The sequence below is a fragment of the Musa acuminata genome, chromosome BXJ3-7, assembly GCF_036884655.1.
Source record: "Musa acuminata AAA Group cultivar baxijiao chromosome BXJ3-7, Cavendish_Baxijiao_AAA, whole genome shotgun sequence".
NCBI lineage: Eukaryota > Viridiplantae > Streptophyta > Magnoliopsida > Zingiberales > Musaceae > Musa > Musa acuminata.
Window position 1 is genome coordinate 6,421,114 of NC_088355.1, and position 15,511 is coordinate 6,436,624.

At 41.8% G+C, this 15,511-nt stretch overlaps 2 protein-coding genes across 2 annotated transcripts; one reads left to right on the forward strand and one right to left on the reverse strand.

Annotated features, from left to right (window-relative positions):
- Window positions 1-10,606: 10,606 nt before the first annotated feature.
- Window positions 10,607-13,506, forward strand: LOC135642086 (disease resistance protein RPS2-like). The gene has a single exon (XM_065157909.1). The coding sequence runs from the start codon at window positions 10,751-10,753 to the stop codon at window positions 13,391-13,393; it is 2,643 nt and encodes an 880-aa protein (XP_065013981.1). The 5' UTR covers window positions 10,607-10,750; the 3' UTR covers window positions 13,394-13,506.
- Window positions 13,507-13,705: 199 nt separating this feature from the next.
- On the reverse strand, window positions 13,706-15,511 carry LOC103990279 (acyl transferase 7). Its single transcript, XM_009409357.3, has 2 exons — window positions 14,978-15,511; window positions 13,706-14,738 (listed from the first exon to the last, which is right to left on the reverse strand). Exons 1-2 carry the CDS (start codon window positions 15,386-15,388, stop codon window positions 13,899-13,901), a joined length of 1,251 nt encoding a protein of 416 aa, XP_009407632.2. The 5' UTR covers window positions 15,389-15,511; the 3' UTR covers window positions 13,706-13,898.

A 15,511-nucleotide genomic window follows, 5' to 3' on the forward strand; every position in this document is an offset into this window, starting at 1 on the left:
TAACACGTAAAATATTAGTCTAATAATATAAGGTTAAGAGTTTGAAATATGTTCTCATAAACCTTAATTAGTAAGGTGGGAGAATCAAATCTAATCTTAAATATTTACTTTAAAAAACATAATATAAATATTTTTAATACTTCTAAGTTACATGAAAAATCATACCACTCTAATTATTTCACTAACCAATTTAGCTATAATTGACAACAGACATGGATTAATTCAAATCAAGAAAAATTAGCATGATCAAAATTACATGGAATATGACTTACAAGCTAAGAAAACTTGCATCTAAATTGCCTGCATCTAAACACCAAAGTACAAATGCAAATACTTGCATCTAAAATTACAGGCATGTACGGTTGGAAGATATTGCTGGGTTGGCTGCATTCATAGCAGACGATCACAATCAGTGGAGGTAAATGATGGCGGGGAATTGGTCAGGTGTTGGCTGCCTTGGGAGGAAAACATTACCCCTTGTTTAATCAAAATTATGATATATATATATATATATATATATATATAATCTTCTATATATATGTCGACAATGGCTTTATAAAGAATGATCAGTTCCAAGAGAAGCCAAAATATGCACGAAATTTCCTATATGTGCACTAAGCCAACAGACACACTCATATACACATTGTTCTCTTGAAGGCTGAAGTGTCCATAGGGATATCCCTATTTAGTGTCGGTCACAATCTTATTATGGGGATGACTAATTTATAGTTTCATCGTCCCATAAGTATGGAGAGTGACTTGAATCGCTTCATGATCTTTTCAGCTCTTTTCTCTGACGACCATAGCAACTGGAGCTTTCATGTGTTGATCGAAGAGAGTGAGAGAGACCTTCCTGTAACTGAGAAGGGAGGCGCAATAAATACTAATCCTAGCCTTGGCTGATGATAGAAAGCTAACATGGCCAGGCATGACATCAACAAGCTCTCGCTTGACTGTGGACTTGGATGAACTCAACTCGGTGCAGTGAACTGAATTGGAGTAGGCTTTCTCTCGAGTTTTTTCTTGTCTTGAGTGCTATGTTTCTACTTCCAGCAGTGGTTGCCGATGCCAGCTATTGAACCGGTGTTCTACACACTTGAAGTTGCACAGTGCCCACAACTTCTGAGTCAAAACTTTCACATGGTTGTGTCTAGTGATGCCTGTGATCCTTATAATACAACTTTGGGTTGTTCACCATCCAAGAGAACTACCACCCTCTCACATCATCTCTTTGGATGAATAAGAGGTGAGTCAAGGCTTGGATTAGAAACCACTTCTATCTTTTCAGTTTATGATTTGGACCTGCAGTTGACTCATTAAGCCATGATGGAGAAATTAGGCCCCATAGGTTGGATGCAGAAATCATGTCTGGTTTCAAGTGTTTTGTTTTTTGATTGAAGATTCAGATAACTGAGTCCAGTTTCTGCACTTGGGGTGCTCCATCTGCTTTCTCTCATAAAGTTTGTAACCTACCAAAGAGACTCGATGGCACATTGACCTATCAGCTTGCAGTTTTGTCCATCCTCTTGATACTAATATGCTACAAGTTTCCAAGGAAGATAAACTTTTCCAACGACCACCCAAGACTATTTAGTCTTCTATAATTAAGCAAAAGCTAGCTGGAACTGTTGGCTTCTTCTCTATTGGCGTTTCAGATCAACATGCTGCCGTACTTGAGAGCATTTATAAGATAAGGCAGAAAGGTTGGTCTGCATTTATAGCTCTTCCCTGAGAAGGAAGAAATGGGTCTAAAGATGTGTCAGCACTGGAGGCCCACTTGTCTCCGGTAGCTGGGTAGATCACCTTCCTCTCAGTTAAATATCTAGTTGTTTGCTTGCATCACAGACAACCAAAAGCTCTGATGATCTTTACTGAGAGGTATATATATATAGAGAGAGAGAGAGAGAGAGGTTTAGTTGGAAGTGATGTGATGCATGAGTGGTGGTACTACAGTCACGCCACATCACCTCTCAAGTGATGAGCTGCGTATTATGGATGTGGTGCAGTACTACCAGCTAAATGATATTCCCATTGATGATAGTTTATGAGGCCCACATGCATGCAATGATGCACGTCAGGAAACATGTGGTCAAGTGAATCCTATGGCAAAAAGTTCAACGCGAAGTAGCTGGTGGATCACCTAACAAAGAAGCTCACCACAATAAATCTACAGCTTCTACTTGGCCAGTGTTCATCTCTGAACTGTAGGTTCTCTCCACCCCCATTTTTGTGCTGGCATTTACGACTTTCTCGAGGTTTCAATGCATCATTCATGATGAGGCTTTAGTGCTGCAAGACTCGCAACCATGCAGAGGCTTCAAAGCCGCTTTAACTAACAATGTCGCTTTGTATAATTGTCCTACTAAATGATTCGCATATTACGACTTGTTATTTGTATACATGTACAAGTTGTTCGTGGATTATATGGATAAATAATGTTTGTCATGATAAACTTGGTAAGTGAATTACATAAACATATCTTATGTGTACATAACTCTATATTTCTCATAGTTTTCAGATCTCTTGAGAGATCTATATATAGTTCCGAATCTCTTAAACCATTAAATTCCTTTGTTCTTTGTGGTTTATTTCTCGGAGAAATTACTCGATTAATTTTTCGTCCAATAGCATAGTATAAAAGTACGCTCGTAACTATTGGAAAGGGTCAATATATCATTCCTTCATATCGAATCATCTGCCCACACCATGCCATGCCTTACATTTACTCCTTAAGAGCAAGCTGATTAATCCAATTCGAGCATGTTATCTGTACATTTATGAATATTGTTGTTATGAATAGTGTTTACATGTCTAAACATCAGCTGTAGTGCAGTTTTGATGAATTTAGCGATGCTTAATTTATGTCATTCCATTGTTTTCTCTTTGGCAGTCATTTCCATTGAGATTTTAATTAATCGGAGGTACAGTACTTATAGGTTGCATGCGATCTGTAAGTACTGCGTTGCCTTGGCCATGTCAGGGAAGCAGGCCATGCATGGAGGCGACCGGTGATCGGAAGAATCATATGACAAAGAGGACGGTGTGCAGCAAGTGCGGCATTTCTCATGTCATCATCTATTCGAATCTTCCTATTTGCTGCGTTCTTGGCTTCCTTTGCTTGATCTCAAATGTCTAGAGCTTTGAATCTGATGCTGTTCTTCGTTCTTTTCCGACTTGGGCTGAGTGCATGGCGAAGTTTTTCGAGCTCATAATCTACGGAATGTACACATTATGTGTAGCCTAATTAAGATTTAAATACAGATGTCTCTGCTTTGATACCACACTAAATTCTTGGTCGCTACTGGAAGTAGGAAAAGTCTTGGATTATAGAACGGTACAAAAGCAACAATTCCATAGTCGCACATAGCCAAGGCCACGAAGCAGAGAACGCGACATGTTATGGCTACATGCTTTATTGATAGACAGAGAGCAAGCTACATACTGCAAACTTGTCTCCTGACATGGTTTAGTTGCAGCAACAGCAGAGGCAGTCCAAGCAGCACTCGCAGGTCTCGTAGCAGCAGAAGCAGCAACATAACGCGAACAAACTGCACAAAGATAGGCATACATAAGTTTGTTTGATGGGAGCATAGCAGCATAACATTGTCTTATCTTCTTCCCTCTTCACTCGACCAACTTGCATGGTGATCATTGTGAGTCCTCGCTCACATGATTCACTTGTAAGGTGCCGAGGACCACCCGACTGCTACAGCTACAGCTGAGAGAACCCACAACAAAGGCAAGTGGGGGTACCCGATGCCTCTGTGCCTTCTCTTTGACGGTAGAGAAGGTTCTCTCTCGTATGCTCTTTATGATTTAGGATGATCTTGGGAGTCAACTTGACTAGGGTTGTGAGGTGAAGCTTCTTCTAAAGAGCCAGTGGAGGCAGTGATAGGACATTTAAAGCAGGCTCCATCAATACAATTACAGCATGTACAACGCATTATTGATTATAGAAATGAGTTCAAGACACAGAACAGATGATGACTTTTACTTCATAGCTAGAAAATGAGATACTGCAAAGCAGGGAATTCAATTTCATATGTGGAAGTATCGATGCTTAAAAATCATCAATTAAGCTGCTCTCAATCTACTCCGATGCTTAACCATCCGTCACAAGACGATGCACTAATCCATTTCAAAGGATGCTATCATGCTTTGTGCCTTTACTCCAAAATCTTCATAGATACTCATCCATGGTGTAATCAGTCATGAACTCTTCACTCCATGGTCTTCCAGTTGATTCCAATTCAAATATAATCAGAAAAGGAGGCTAGTTACCAAAAACCAATACAAATTAAAAGAACAAAGAAGAATAAAGACGATATTACCATTCTTCCAACCTCTATGCTTCTTGCTTAATTACTTGCTATTAGTCTTCGAGGAACATGTGCATGCATATATACATCTTTAGTGGTATTAAGGATGCCTTAGAATTGAACAAAACCTAACCAGAGGAGGAAGAGAGGGGAGAGAGATTCGCAGTGCAAAGGTTTACCAGGCATAGAGGCATCCTTTCTCCTCGTGGCGCCGCTGGACGTGGCCCAAGTACGACATGTCCTGGGCGCCCGGCGGTGCGTACATCTTCCTTCTTTTGTATGTAAGATGGAGATGGTGGGAAGAAGAGAGGCAAAGATGAGAGTGAGTGGGTGAGGAAGAAGAAGATGATCCGCCCTTTTATACAGAGAAAGAGAGCTGTGAGTTTGGATTCCTTCGTATGAAGGATAAGAGGGTTTGCTTCCAACCCAAGGCTCTCCCGATCTATTAATTTCTTTGCCGTCATTATCTTCTCTTAGACTTCGACTAATTCCTTACACCATGCCGTCCATAAAAATGAATTCGCGAGCGTTCAATTATGCCGAAGTAGAGAGATCAATGTTTGAACCACACGTTGCCATGTTGGTGGGCACTGTGCGCAGGCATCAACGGGTGGTGTACGCATGGTAACGTGGGCCTTTGCCTGGGAGTGGAGATCCTCGTCTTAATACAATATGATGCATAGAGTGGCCTGCGAGCCAATAAGATTATGCCCAGATATAAGCCAACTCAGTTTTGACTCTTATATTTTTATGGAATAGAAAACAATTAGAAAATATAAGTATGATCCACGAGGCTGCACGATTAAATGTCATAAGATCCGAGATACCGGATCTGAAATAAATACCTAAAATATAATGAAACTGTGTCTGCTTGATGTTCTTCCCTTTGGATCTCTAAATCTACAAACTTGTCACAGTCTTCCCTTAGCCTACAATATATTCCTTTGTAATATCTATATGGACATCTGGAAATGAAGTCAATGGCATCTAACTCATGCAACATATGGATAAGGATAACATTTCAACTTCTTGTTAGTTCGTACTTGCATGTGATCTAACTTAATGGATGTGATCACCAGACCTAACACCATCTCTCCGATCTCTATAATTTGACAAAGCTACATGGTAACCAGTGATGTGATCTCTCCTCCTCATGTTCTCGAATCGTAAGTCTTACGTTGTTCTTAAATGCGTCTCCGCCACCATCATCAAAATCCACAAAGCAAGCCCCAGTCAAACGGACTCGTAGAAAGTAGGGCCAAGTGTCATCTGATATGAAGTCGAGGCTGCTTCTTCCCGCCGCTGCTCTACCTCTTACGGCCTTCATCATCTTCTGCAGGACGGTGTGGGCGTCGGAGTCGGCGGCGTGCCAAGTTGAGCTGCCTGCGTATATTTTGGAGTCGTGTGCCGCTGCGGATATCGTATTCGAGGCCTTCAGCGTCTGCTGCGAGTTTCTCCGCCGGACTCGACCACCTTGTCTCCATCGGCATTTGCGTGCTGTGGCTTCCATCGGTGACAGTAAGGCTTGGTTGGGGGACTGTTGTGTACTGTTGTAGTTACCACCAAGTCAATCCGGATATTGTCAGATTTTTTTTGTTATTATTATTATTTTTTCAGTAGATTGGTTTTTTCTTCTGGTTCATCATGGTACTAACGATATTTATCAGTCTAATAAAAGATTATTATAAATAATACATATTGATTTATTGATATATTTTATCATATTGTATGTCGGTATGTTTGTATAGATCGATACATATCATATCGATGACTAATCCGATAAGATGGATTATTGATATTATAATTTTTCTTTAAGTGCTTTAGTTTTATCTATCGTTATTTGTTGAACACCAAGGCCACAAATATCATTGTGTTGATAGCGAATATATGAAGTTCTTTTTTTTTATTGTGATTGGGAATTGTTTGATCCTCTTTGTCCAAGGAAGAATTGTAAGGTAATCAAAAGATCAAATTACGAAAGGATGTGATTATAAATGCAGAAATTACCGAAGATCAAATTGCGGAAAGTCCAAAAAAAATAAAGATTTTCACGCCCACCGCCTCTCCCTTGTAGGAGAGAGGGGTCTCGGATGAGATCAGAACAAAGAAACAGAGAGGAATAAAAGAAGCGAAGAAAAAGAGAAAGAGGGAAGGAAGAGAAGAAGAAGAGAAAGAAGGGTGGGGGAAGAGAGAGAGAGGGGAGACAGTGGAAGAAAGAAGAAATAGGGGAGGAACAAGAAAAATATGAGAAGAGGAAAAGTAGAGGTGATGAGAAAAAAAAGAGAAGAAACAGAAGAAGAGAAAAAAGGGGCAAATTTATTAAGGATTTAATTGGATATTAAAAAAAATTCAGATCAAGACTAGAAAATTAAGTTGTTTTTGAATTTCATTCAATTCCTATTGATCAAATTAGTGTATAAGATTATGAATTAATTAATTTTGATATTTTTATATTATTTAATATTTATATTATGAAGGAAATAAATAAAAAAATGATTATGTTGAAAAAATAAAAAATAAAAGTATATATTTGTAGTATATGCAATTAAAAGTAAGTAGCTGATGACTTCATCTAGTTTGTTTTCAAAAATATTAGCATATGTGTTTGGAATTGGTAAATCTATATGATTTACATTATTTATAAGTCTTTTATTATTTAAAAATATTATAAAGAATTTAAATATTTATAATTAAAAATTATATGGTTTAGACTATTATTTATAAGTATTTATTGAATTATATTTAAATTTATATATAAAAATATATATTAAATATTATATTTAAAAAGGATTGAAAAATGTTTGAATGTGGTTGGATTCAAATGATATATGATTACATCAATTTTGGAATGATATGTAAAAGTATTTTATTTAAATTTTTAATTTTATAAAAATAAATTAATGTATTTTTTTTCATGATATGATAATTGTTTGGTAAGTATGGTTATAATCTAAACCCTATCAATCAACGAATGTTATATATTAAAACATATTTTAAAAACTAGTTATTTTTTAATCTTGACATAAAGAGATATGTGTTATCTATATAATATGAGGGTTAAAAATGGTTCTAGGTCTTGTCAAATGGAAACAACTTGGTCATAAGCATTAATACTATTATGACCTCTATTTTGATATTTAAACCTTATCTATATTTATTTTGATGAATCCTTAGCTATATTTATATTTAAATGATTTATCTCCTGATATGTAATATTTGTCATATCCATCAAATAATATTGAAAAGATGTGAATATATCTTAAATTAAGAAAATTATAATTCATCCATAATCCATTATAATATTTGAATATACTAAAAGTATTAAATTCTCATTTATATCTATAAGATATGTGCTGTTTATAATCATTCAATATATCACCCAATGGCTTAATAAAACCCAATGTCAACTAAAAAATCATTAAATACCACCTATAAATTTACAAGAGTAAGAATAAATAAAATAACAAAATCAACATAAAACTTAAAAATTTAACATTCTAAATTTTCTAGCATTCTAAATTTTACCCGATACATCAATTCAGATTTATTTCAAAATAATTATAAGAAAAGTATACTCTTACAATAGCATTATGTCAAATGACTTACCAAAATCTTCTAGCATTCGATTTTAGAATGCTATATTAATAACTCATGATTTTAGAATGCGCATAAAGTTTAATTTTTGTAAATTATGTATATCTAAGATGTTAGGAAAGAGTCGGCATTAAGAGGAAGTGAGTTAAATTAGTCCAGCGGTAAAATCACGTTCGTTTTGAAATTTTCTTTCATTTCGATAAAATCGATTTCGGAAACTTGCTCAACTTGAAAGCGTGTTTGTAAATGTATTGAAGGCATAAGTAAAATGGTTTGCAGTAAAGTATATTGCTTAAGACGAAATGTAAACCAGATTTTAGAGTAGTTCGATCATCATGACCTACATTCACTTCACCAATTCCTCTTCCGTCGAGGCCACCAGCATCCACTATCGATCTTCTTTTAATAGGCGAAGATCAACCTCCTTACACCCCTCTTCTCCTTTTCACGGGTTTAGGAGTCAATCTTTATAAGCACATACACACTCCTCTCTAAACAGAACTCTAAAGTTAGATCTAGAGGAGGGATTTCTCAAGTGATTTCTACAACGTTTTCTCACTTTAAAACTCTATGTGCTTATGTATGTTAATCAGAGATGAGATGGGTATTTATAAGCTTCAAGTTAATTCAAACTTGAAGCCTAAAAATATCTTATCTTAGGTTTTCTGGGTACTAACGGTACCACCGTCGTTCCTGGGCGATACTACCGTCGCAGGATCTGGTACTAGGCGGTACCACCGATGAACAGGGGCGGTACCACTGCTGGCAGCATTATTGTCGACGATACCATCGCCCAAATTTCCTAGGGTGATGTTCCCCAAGCGGTGCCACCGCCAGCCCTAGTAGTGCCACAGTTGGCTAGGGTTTCAACACCCTGGTTGGGCCTTGAATCCGGCCCAAACCAGCCCATCTTCGGGCCCAGTTGGCCCCTAATAGAGTTGATGGGATTACCTCCCAATCACAACTCTAATTATATGTTAACTATGTTTCTTAAGACATAATCTAAGTAAGATAAGTCCGATTTCTTTCGGTGATCTTCCGGCGAACTTCCGACAATCTCTCGGCAATGTTCCGGCGGACTCCCGGCAAGCTCCTAGACTTCACGATGATTTTCTTGGCGAGTTCCGACGAGCTTCTTTGGCAAGCTTCTGGACTTCTCGGTTGGTTCCGACAGAACTTTCGTCGAACGTTCGGACTTCCGACGAACTCTCGAACTCCCAACAAAATTGTGTTCTTGACTCCGGGACTTCATTTTGATTTATGTCTTGCTATTATAGTTAATCCTACGCACATAAAAACATACTTCGATTTAAACAATTATTACTAAGCATGAATCATGTCGTCCGACATGTCATTGGTCCATCGATGCTTCGTTCGATTCTTCGGCACATCGTCCTCTCTTACAGCCTATTGCCCAATCGGTCAGTTGACCTCCGCAACTCCGATATCTTTAGTACAATATCCGCTCTTCATGGCCTGATGCTCGAATCCATGACCCGAAGCCTTTTGTCGATACGTCGATCGATCCTCCGGTTCGACGTCCAATCTTACATGTTTCTCCGACCCAACATGATTCTTCCTGCTTTAATTATCTTTCCTTGATCGAAGCACCCTGTTTCACTCAAAACATAGATTAAATTATAAATACTTCAATTGGTTTCATCATTAAAATACGAGATTCAACATAAGATAAATAAAGTATCGAATATTTACATATATCTCAAAACACATATATTATATGCATACATAATTTATATATTTTGAATCAATTATTTGTTTACGATAAATTTTGTTAGCATGTTAGTCATGATGCTTATTGACCTATATTTGCTAATATGATTATCTCTTAATTTTTCGAGGAGTAGCTATTATAGATGGAAGAACAGTTAAAAGTCTTGGTAATATTTCGATTATTTTTATGTATATATTTATTTAGATTCGAATATCAAGAACTCTAAGGAGCTGTTAAACATATATATTATATGATTAGATTATCCTACTCATATAATCTAGCTGTTAAAATTCTAGGATACTCATGTTATGAATATCCTATGAGTAGATTAATTATATATATATATATATTATGTAATAAATCTTCTGTAAAAATTATATGTTCAGGTTTTGACTAACATTCTTATAAAAAATAAAAATCTATATATAGATTACGGCATTAAATTTCAACAAAACCCACTCATCACAACTGTTGCTCCTTACAATGTTGCTTATACATCTACGACAATCCTTGCTCTCATTATTTCACATTTGTCTGTATGTGCTATTCTCCATCCAAGTCGGACCCCCTTCACGTGCTTAGGTGATCTAACAGTGGGGCTTGCTTTTGCTATTCAAACGAACAGGATCTATTTGGATTTCGATTTGGCTCGTGGGACGCCTGAGATTAGCCGTCCATGTGATCCTTATTCCTCCTGCTTCGTGCTCGTTACTCTCTACACTGACCGAAACGATATTTAAATGGGTCCGCTTCAACCTTTACTTTACTTTGGATAAAGAAATGGGTCGGGTTTAAAGTATCCTATCTCCATCCGATATTTAAATGCGTCTGCTTCAAACTTGTCTGTTGGACCTGACGGGTTAGGCCCGCAAGGTCAATAAATATGTTGTCGTGGGTCCTTCGTTTGTCGCTCGTCACCTCGGGACAAATGGAGATCATTGCACGCCAACCAGATCGACCAAGAAAAATAACCGAATGGCGAAGTATTACTTTGTCTTCATGCGAGCCATAAATCATTATGGTTTGAGCTGTCGATGTTACCCCAGTCTTTGAGTCTTCTTCTCCTACATCTCCTGCTTCGCCATTGTCCGAATCTCCTGCAAAAATGCCCGTCCTTTCCAGCTTCTGTGGCGCGGGTTGTATCGGCCCGATCATCACTTCCTTTAGCAATTGCTGCTCTCAGTCATGCGATTATGTCAAGACCTACGAGGATATCATGAACTCCTTGGGCCGAGACGTGAACCATCTGAACAGCAAAAGCACGGACGTCAAGAGAGACATGGATGCGGCGACGAGGAGGGGGCTCAACCCCAAGAGCGAAGTGGTTCAGTGGCTGGAGTCTGTGGAACAGCTTGACCGCGACTATAAGAGGATAAAGGGCAAGTTCGATGGAATGATCAAGTGCTTATGCAGCTTCCCTGTGAATCTGTGCTCCAGCTACCAGCTCAGAAGAAGAGCTGAGACCGCACTGGCGACGGCCGGGGCGTTGAAACAGAGAGTCGTCGACAAGGTGGCCGACGATCTTGATCTCGATCGCTTCGTCGAGATTCCTAGCCCAAAAACCCTGGGCATGGATCAGGTGCTCGAGGAGCTCCAACGACATGCAACAGACGACGGCGTGAGCATCATCGGAGTCCACGGGATGGGTGGGGTGGGCAAGACGGCACTGTTGAGAAGATTCAACAATGATTTCCCAAAGACCCATACGGGTCTTGACGTGGTTATCTTGCTCGAGTTTTCGATAGATTATAAAGTGGAGGAGATCCAGAGGTCTCTATACCGCCGACTGAACTTGCCATGGCAAGATGGTGAGGCGCAGAGGGACAGAGCAGCCCACATATTTCGCGTGCTAAGTAAGTTGGACTTTGTACTGCTACTCGATAATTTATGGGAACCTTTGAATCATCACGTTGTGGGGATTCCAAATCCTGAGCCACCATCGAAGTGCAAGATCATATTCACAACCCGAATGGAGGATGTCTGTTGTCGCATGGGTGCAGATAAAATGGTTAGAATGGAGTGCTTAACAGAGGAGTTGGCTTGGGATCTCTTCAGAAGCAATGCACAGATAGAGCCTCTCAGCAACAACGCATATATATTGAACCACGCTAGAATGCTGGCCGTGAAGTGTGGTGGCTTGCCCGCGGCGCTCGTCACAGTCGCACAAGCCATGGCAAGCAAAAAGACTATTGCGGAGTGGAAGAATGCAGTGAGCATCATGGAGAATGCACCTTCCCAGCTTCCAGGCATGGAAGAGCAAGTTCTCAATCCTCTCAAACTCAGCTATGATCGTTTGCCTGGTGACACATTGCGAACATGCGTCTCCTACTTCTCGCTGGTGGCAGAGGGATGCTGGCTTAGCAGATACTACCTCAGGGAACTATGGATAGGTGAAGGGATTATAGATGACTTCCACAGTACGTCAGATTCTGTATTCAAGGCGTCCTATTGGCTTGGCATACTAAACGAAGCATCTTTGATACAAAGAATCGATCGTGACTACTTCAGAATGCACCCTATGATCCGTGCCATGATACTGTGGGTGGCAAGTGAATGCGGGAAGAAGGAAAACAAATGGTTGGTCCGAGACAGAATCGGGCTGGTAGAAGCACCTGCGGCTGAGAAATGGAAGGTTGCAGAGAGAATATCGCTAGGGTGGAACAACATAAGTGTTCTTCCAGAGGCACCGGAGTGTCCTGACCTCATATTTTTGCATCTTCGAGACAACGGACCTCTGAAGAAGATACCGAATGGCTTCTTCAGCAACATGCCCTGTCTCAGGATCTTAGATCTACGACAAACTGGTTTAGAAGAGCTTCCGGCAGGGATCGGCAATCTGCTCCAGCTACAATATCTTGATCTATCTAGCACTAGGATCAGATCTCTGCCGAAGGAGCTTGGTGCCTTGGTAAATCTCAGGTACTTCTCGTTGGCATCGGCAACATATTTGAGAAGCATTCCGGATGAAGTGATATCGAGTCTTCAAGGGCTGCAGTGGCTAAATATGCACAACATTTCTAGTGGATGGAGGGTGGGCGAGCCCGGGGAAGAGGGGGTGCGCTTTGAAGAACTGGAAAGCTTGAAGAGGTTAAAGGTTCTTGGCATCAGCGTCAGCACAGTGGCTGCTCTTCGAAGACTCTGTGGTTCACAAAGAGTAGCAGCATCCACGCACTGGCTCCAGATAGAAGGCTGCCAAGGATTGACGAGGCTCAACATTCCATCAACGGATCATCTTGGGGAACACATGTGCCACACGATACAGATTCGACTGCGCTCGATGAATGAGCTAGAAGAGGTAATAATTGGTGGCGACCTTGGTGTGGGTGCTGCTCTTTCGAATCTGGAGTACCTTCGTCTCTGGAGTCTCCCAAAAGCCAAGCTCGTGTGGAAGGCCAGGCGTTTAGAGAGCATCCAGGAGTTGCTGATCGAAGATTGCAGGGAAATAGATCGACTGATAAGATTGGACGACGAGGCAATGGATGGCTCGGAGACTTTGATTCTCTTCCCTAATCTTAAAAGAATAATGCTTAGGCGGCTTCCGGCGATGAAGAGTCTGAGTGATGGGAATGTAGTGTATGCATTTCCTAAGCTGGAGACCATGGAGGTGCAAGGATGCCCCATGCTAAAGAAGCTGGCATTGGTCGCCAAGGAGATGAAAGAGATCAAATGCGAGAGAACATGGTGGGAGCAATTAGACTGGGAGGATGATCGCACCAAGTCCTTTGAGCATCTCTTCAAACCGATGTAGCAGCTGCATCACCATTTCCATTCTCGCGTGCCTTCGCATAGAGTGGTTTGATGCTTCTTCTTGCTTGTGTCCCACTGTTTGACTGTAGTAATGGTCTTTGTGTGAATTGTGTACGAGCTAGTGGCTGTGTTGTGAAGCCAACCGAGTCAGCCTTGTGTGTTCGAGCGGCTGTGAGTTTGTGATGGGTTTAAAGATTTCTAATGGGCTGCTTTATGGTGATGGGAGCTTTCGGTCGAGTGTAGATGTCCCCAAGCTCTTCGGGATCGTTACTTGCTCATTAAGAAGCACTATCTTGCCATATTTATCTCGACAGGAGGAACATAAGTAGATATGTGAGGAAATCTTTGAACCAACGAGTCAACAAGTTGATGCTTCTGGTCGAATCAAAGGTCAACAAAAGAAGAACAGGAAAAAGATTATAATGCGACAATATTACAACATTTTAAAGGACGATCACTCTTCAGTGTTCCCTTTGGTATCCATAATGAAGCTCAGAAGCAGACTCTCAAGCCAAGTCCATCATTCCATCGTGGAAAGCCACCAAATGGTCCGTCTTGACGCACCGTGTCATCAAGCGAGCGCCGGGCTTGGGCACGGAGGGCTTCACCACGATGCACGTCGCCACGTAGTCGCAGTTCGTCAGCGGGACGACGTGCACCGGCGTCCCCCACCCGTAGTCCACCTCCGCGAACCCCAGCCGGGTCCAGTCCGACACCAGCAACGAGTCGTAGGCCGACGTCAGCCTGTACGGATCCTCTTTGAGCTCGCCCTTGACCCACCTGGCGAACTCGGTCGGTAGCTTCTTCTTGGCATCTCTGATCAGCTTCACGACCTCGACAATGGACGCATCCACCATCTTCCCGCTCGTCGTCGTGACCCTCATTATGTAGTAGCAGTTGCCGTAGTATCCCCCGTTCGGTGGCAGCACTTGGTGCAGCAGCTGGCGCGCGTTCATGGCGAAGCAGAGATGGACGCTGGCTTCGGGGTCCAGGTGGATCGCTCGCGTCCGGCTCTGCCAGGCCTTGGCGATGAGGACGTCGAAGGTGGAGCACCTCTGGCCCGTCTGCTCGATGAATTGGCTCTTTAAATGGGATATGTACTCCAAAGACACATCCATGATGAGATATTGCATGCGGACGTCAGACGGGGCCGGCGGCGGCCCTGACGTGAATCTCGGCGGGGCGGGGATGGCGTCCCTGCACCAGACCGGTTCGACGGTGGGCCGTCGGTGGCCGGACGCGATCTCGCCGATCGCGGCCACGAACTGGGCTGCGCCGGGACCGTCAGCTATGGCGTGGCTGGACCTGAGGCCCACCACGAATCCACCACATTTGAACTGCGTGACCTGCGTTGATGATGGAGAAGAAATGAATTGAGCCACAAAGCTTAAATGTGTTGAAAAGTGTTTAGTGGAAGATGTGGTGGCGATGAATTCCCCGATTCAATATCTTCTCCACCTAATCTGACATCTTCCTTTCGATCGCTATGACGGATATTAAACGAATGGGTAGCAGAAGGTGGATGGAACGCAGCACTGTCCTTGCTCTGCTCCAACCAAATCGACAACCCAGAGAAGAGAAATACCTGAACCAACAGTAGCAATGACTCCTCCTCAGATTGCTCCAGTTTAGGTTCCGGATGAGGCAAGAGGTCGTCCTTAGACATCATCAATGGATGCTCCAAGTAGTCCACGTCCTCCAGCCGGCAGCTAGCCGACGCCTCGATGAACCAAACTCCGCCACCGTTGCAGGATATCTGCAGTTCCCCTTGCTCCGGCTCCACAAGCCGGCCGGCCAAAGGATAGTAGTACACCAGAGCCTTGGCCAGTGCTCGTCTTATGACCGCTGCTGCTTCTTCTCCTTCCCTGAACACATGGAGGGACTCGATGAGGGCTCTCTGCGTCGGGTATCGGTCGAGCCAGGAGAGGCGGAGGACGCTGGAGGGCGTCGGCTCCGAGGGGACGACCAGCTTCTGGGAAAGCCTGGTCACCGTCATGGCGATCGAAGGATTAGATTGCCTGCACCTGTGAAAGGTAAAGGTACCACATATGGGGAAGCGGCAACGAACGGCATTTATAGAGCTCGTCTCATTAGAGCTGCTTTGATTAATCACCACGAG

Excerpts from the sequence above, each read along its gene's own strand:
- LOC135642086 (XM_065157909.1), top strand. The coding sequence starts at position 10,751 with ATGCCCGTCCTTTCCAGCTTCTGTGGCGCGGGTTGTATCGGCCCGATC.
- LOC103990279 (XM_009409357.3), bottom strand. The coding sequence starts at position 15,388 with ATGACGGTGACCAGGCTTTCCCAGAAGCTGGTCGTCCCCTCGGAGCCG. Across the intron at positions 14,739-14,977 it reads CATTGCTACTGTTGGTTCAG|GTCACGCAGTTCAAATGTGG; the intron begins GTATTTCTCTTC and ends TCATCAACGCAG.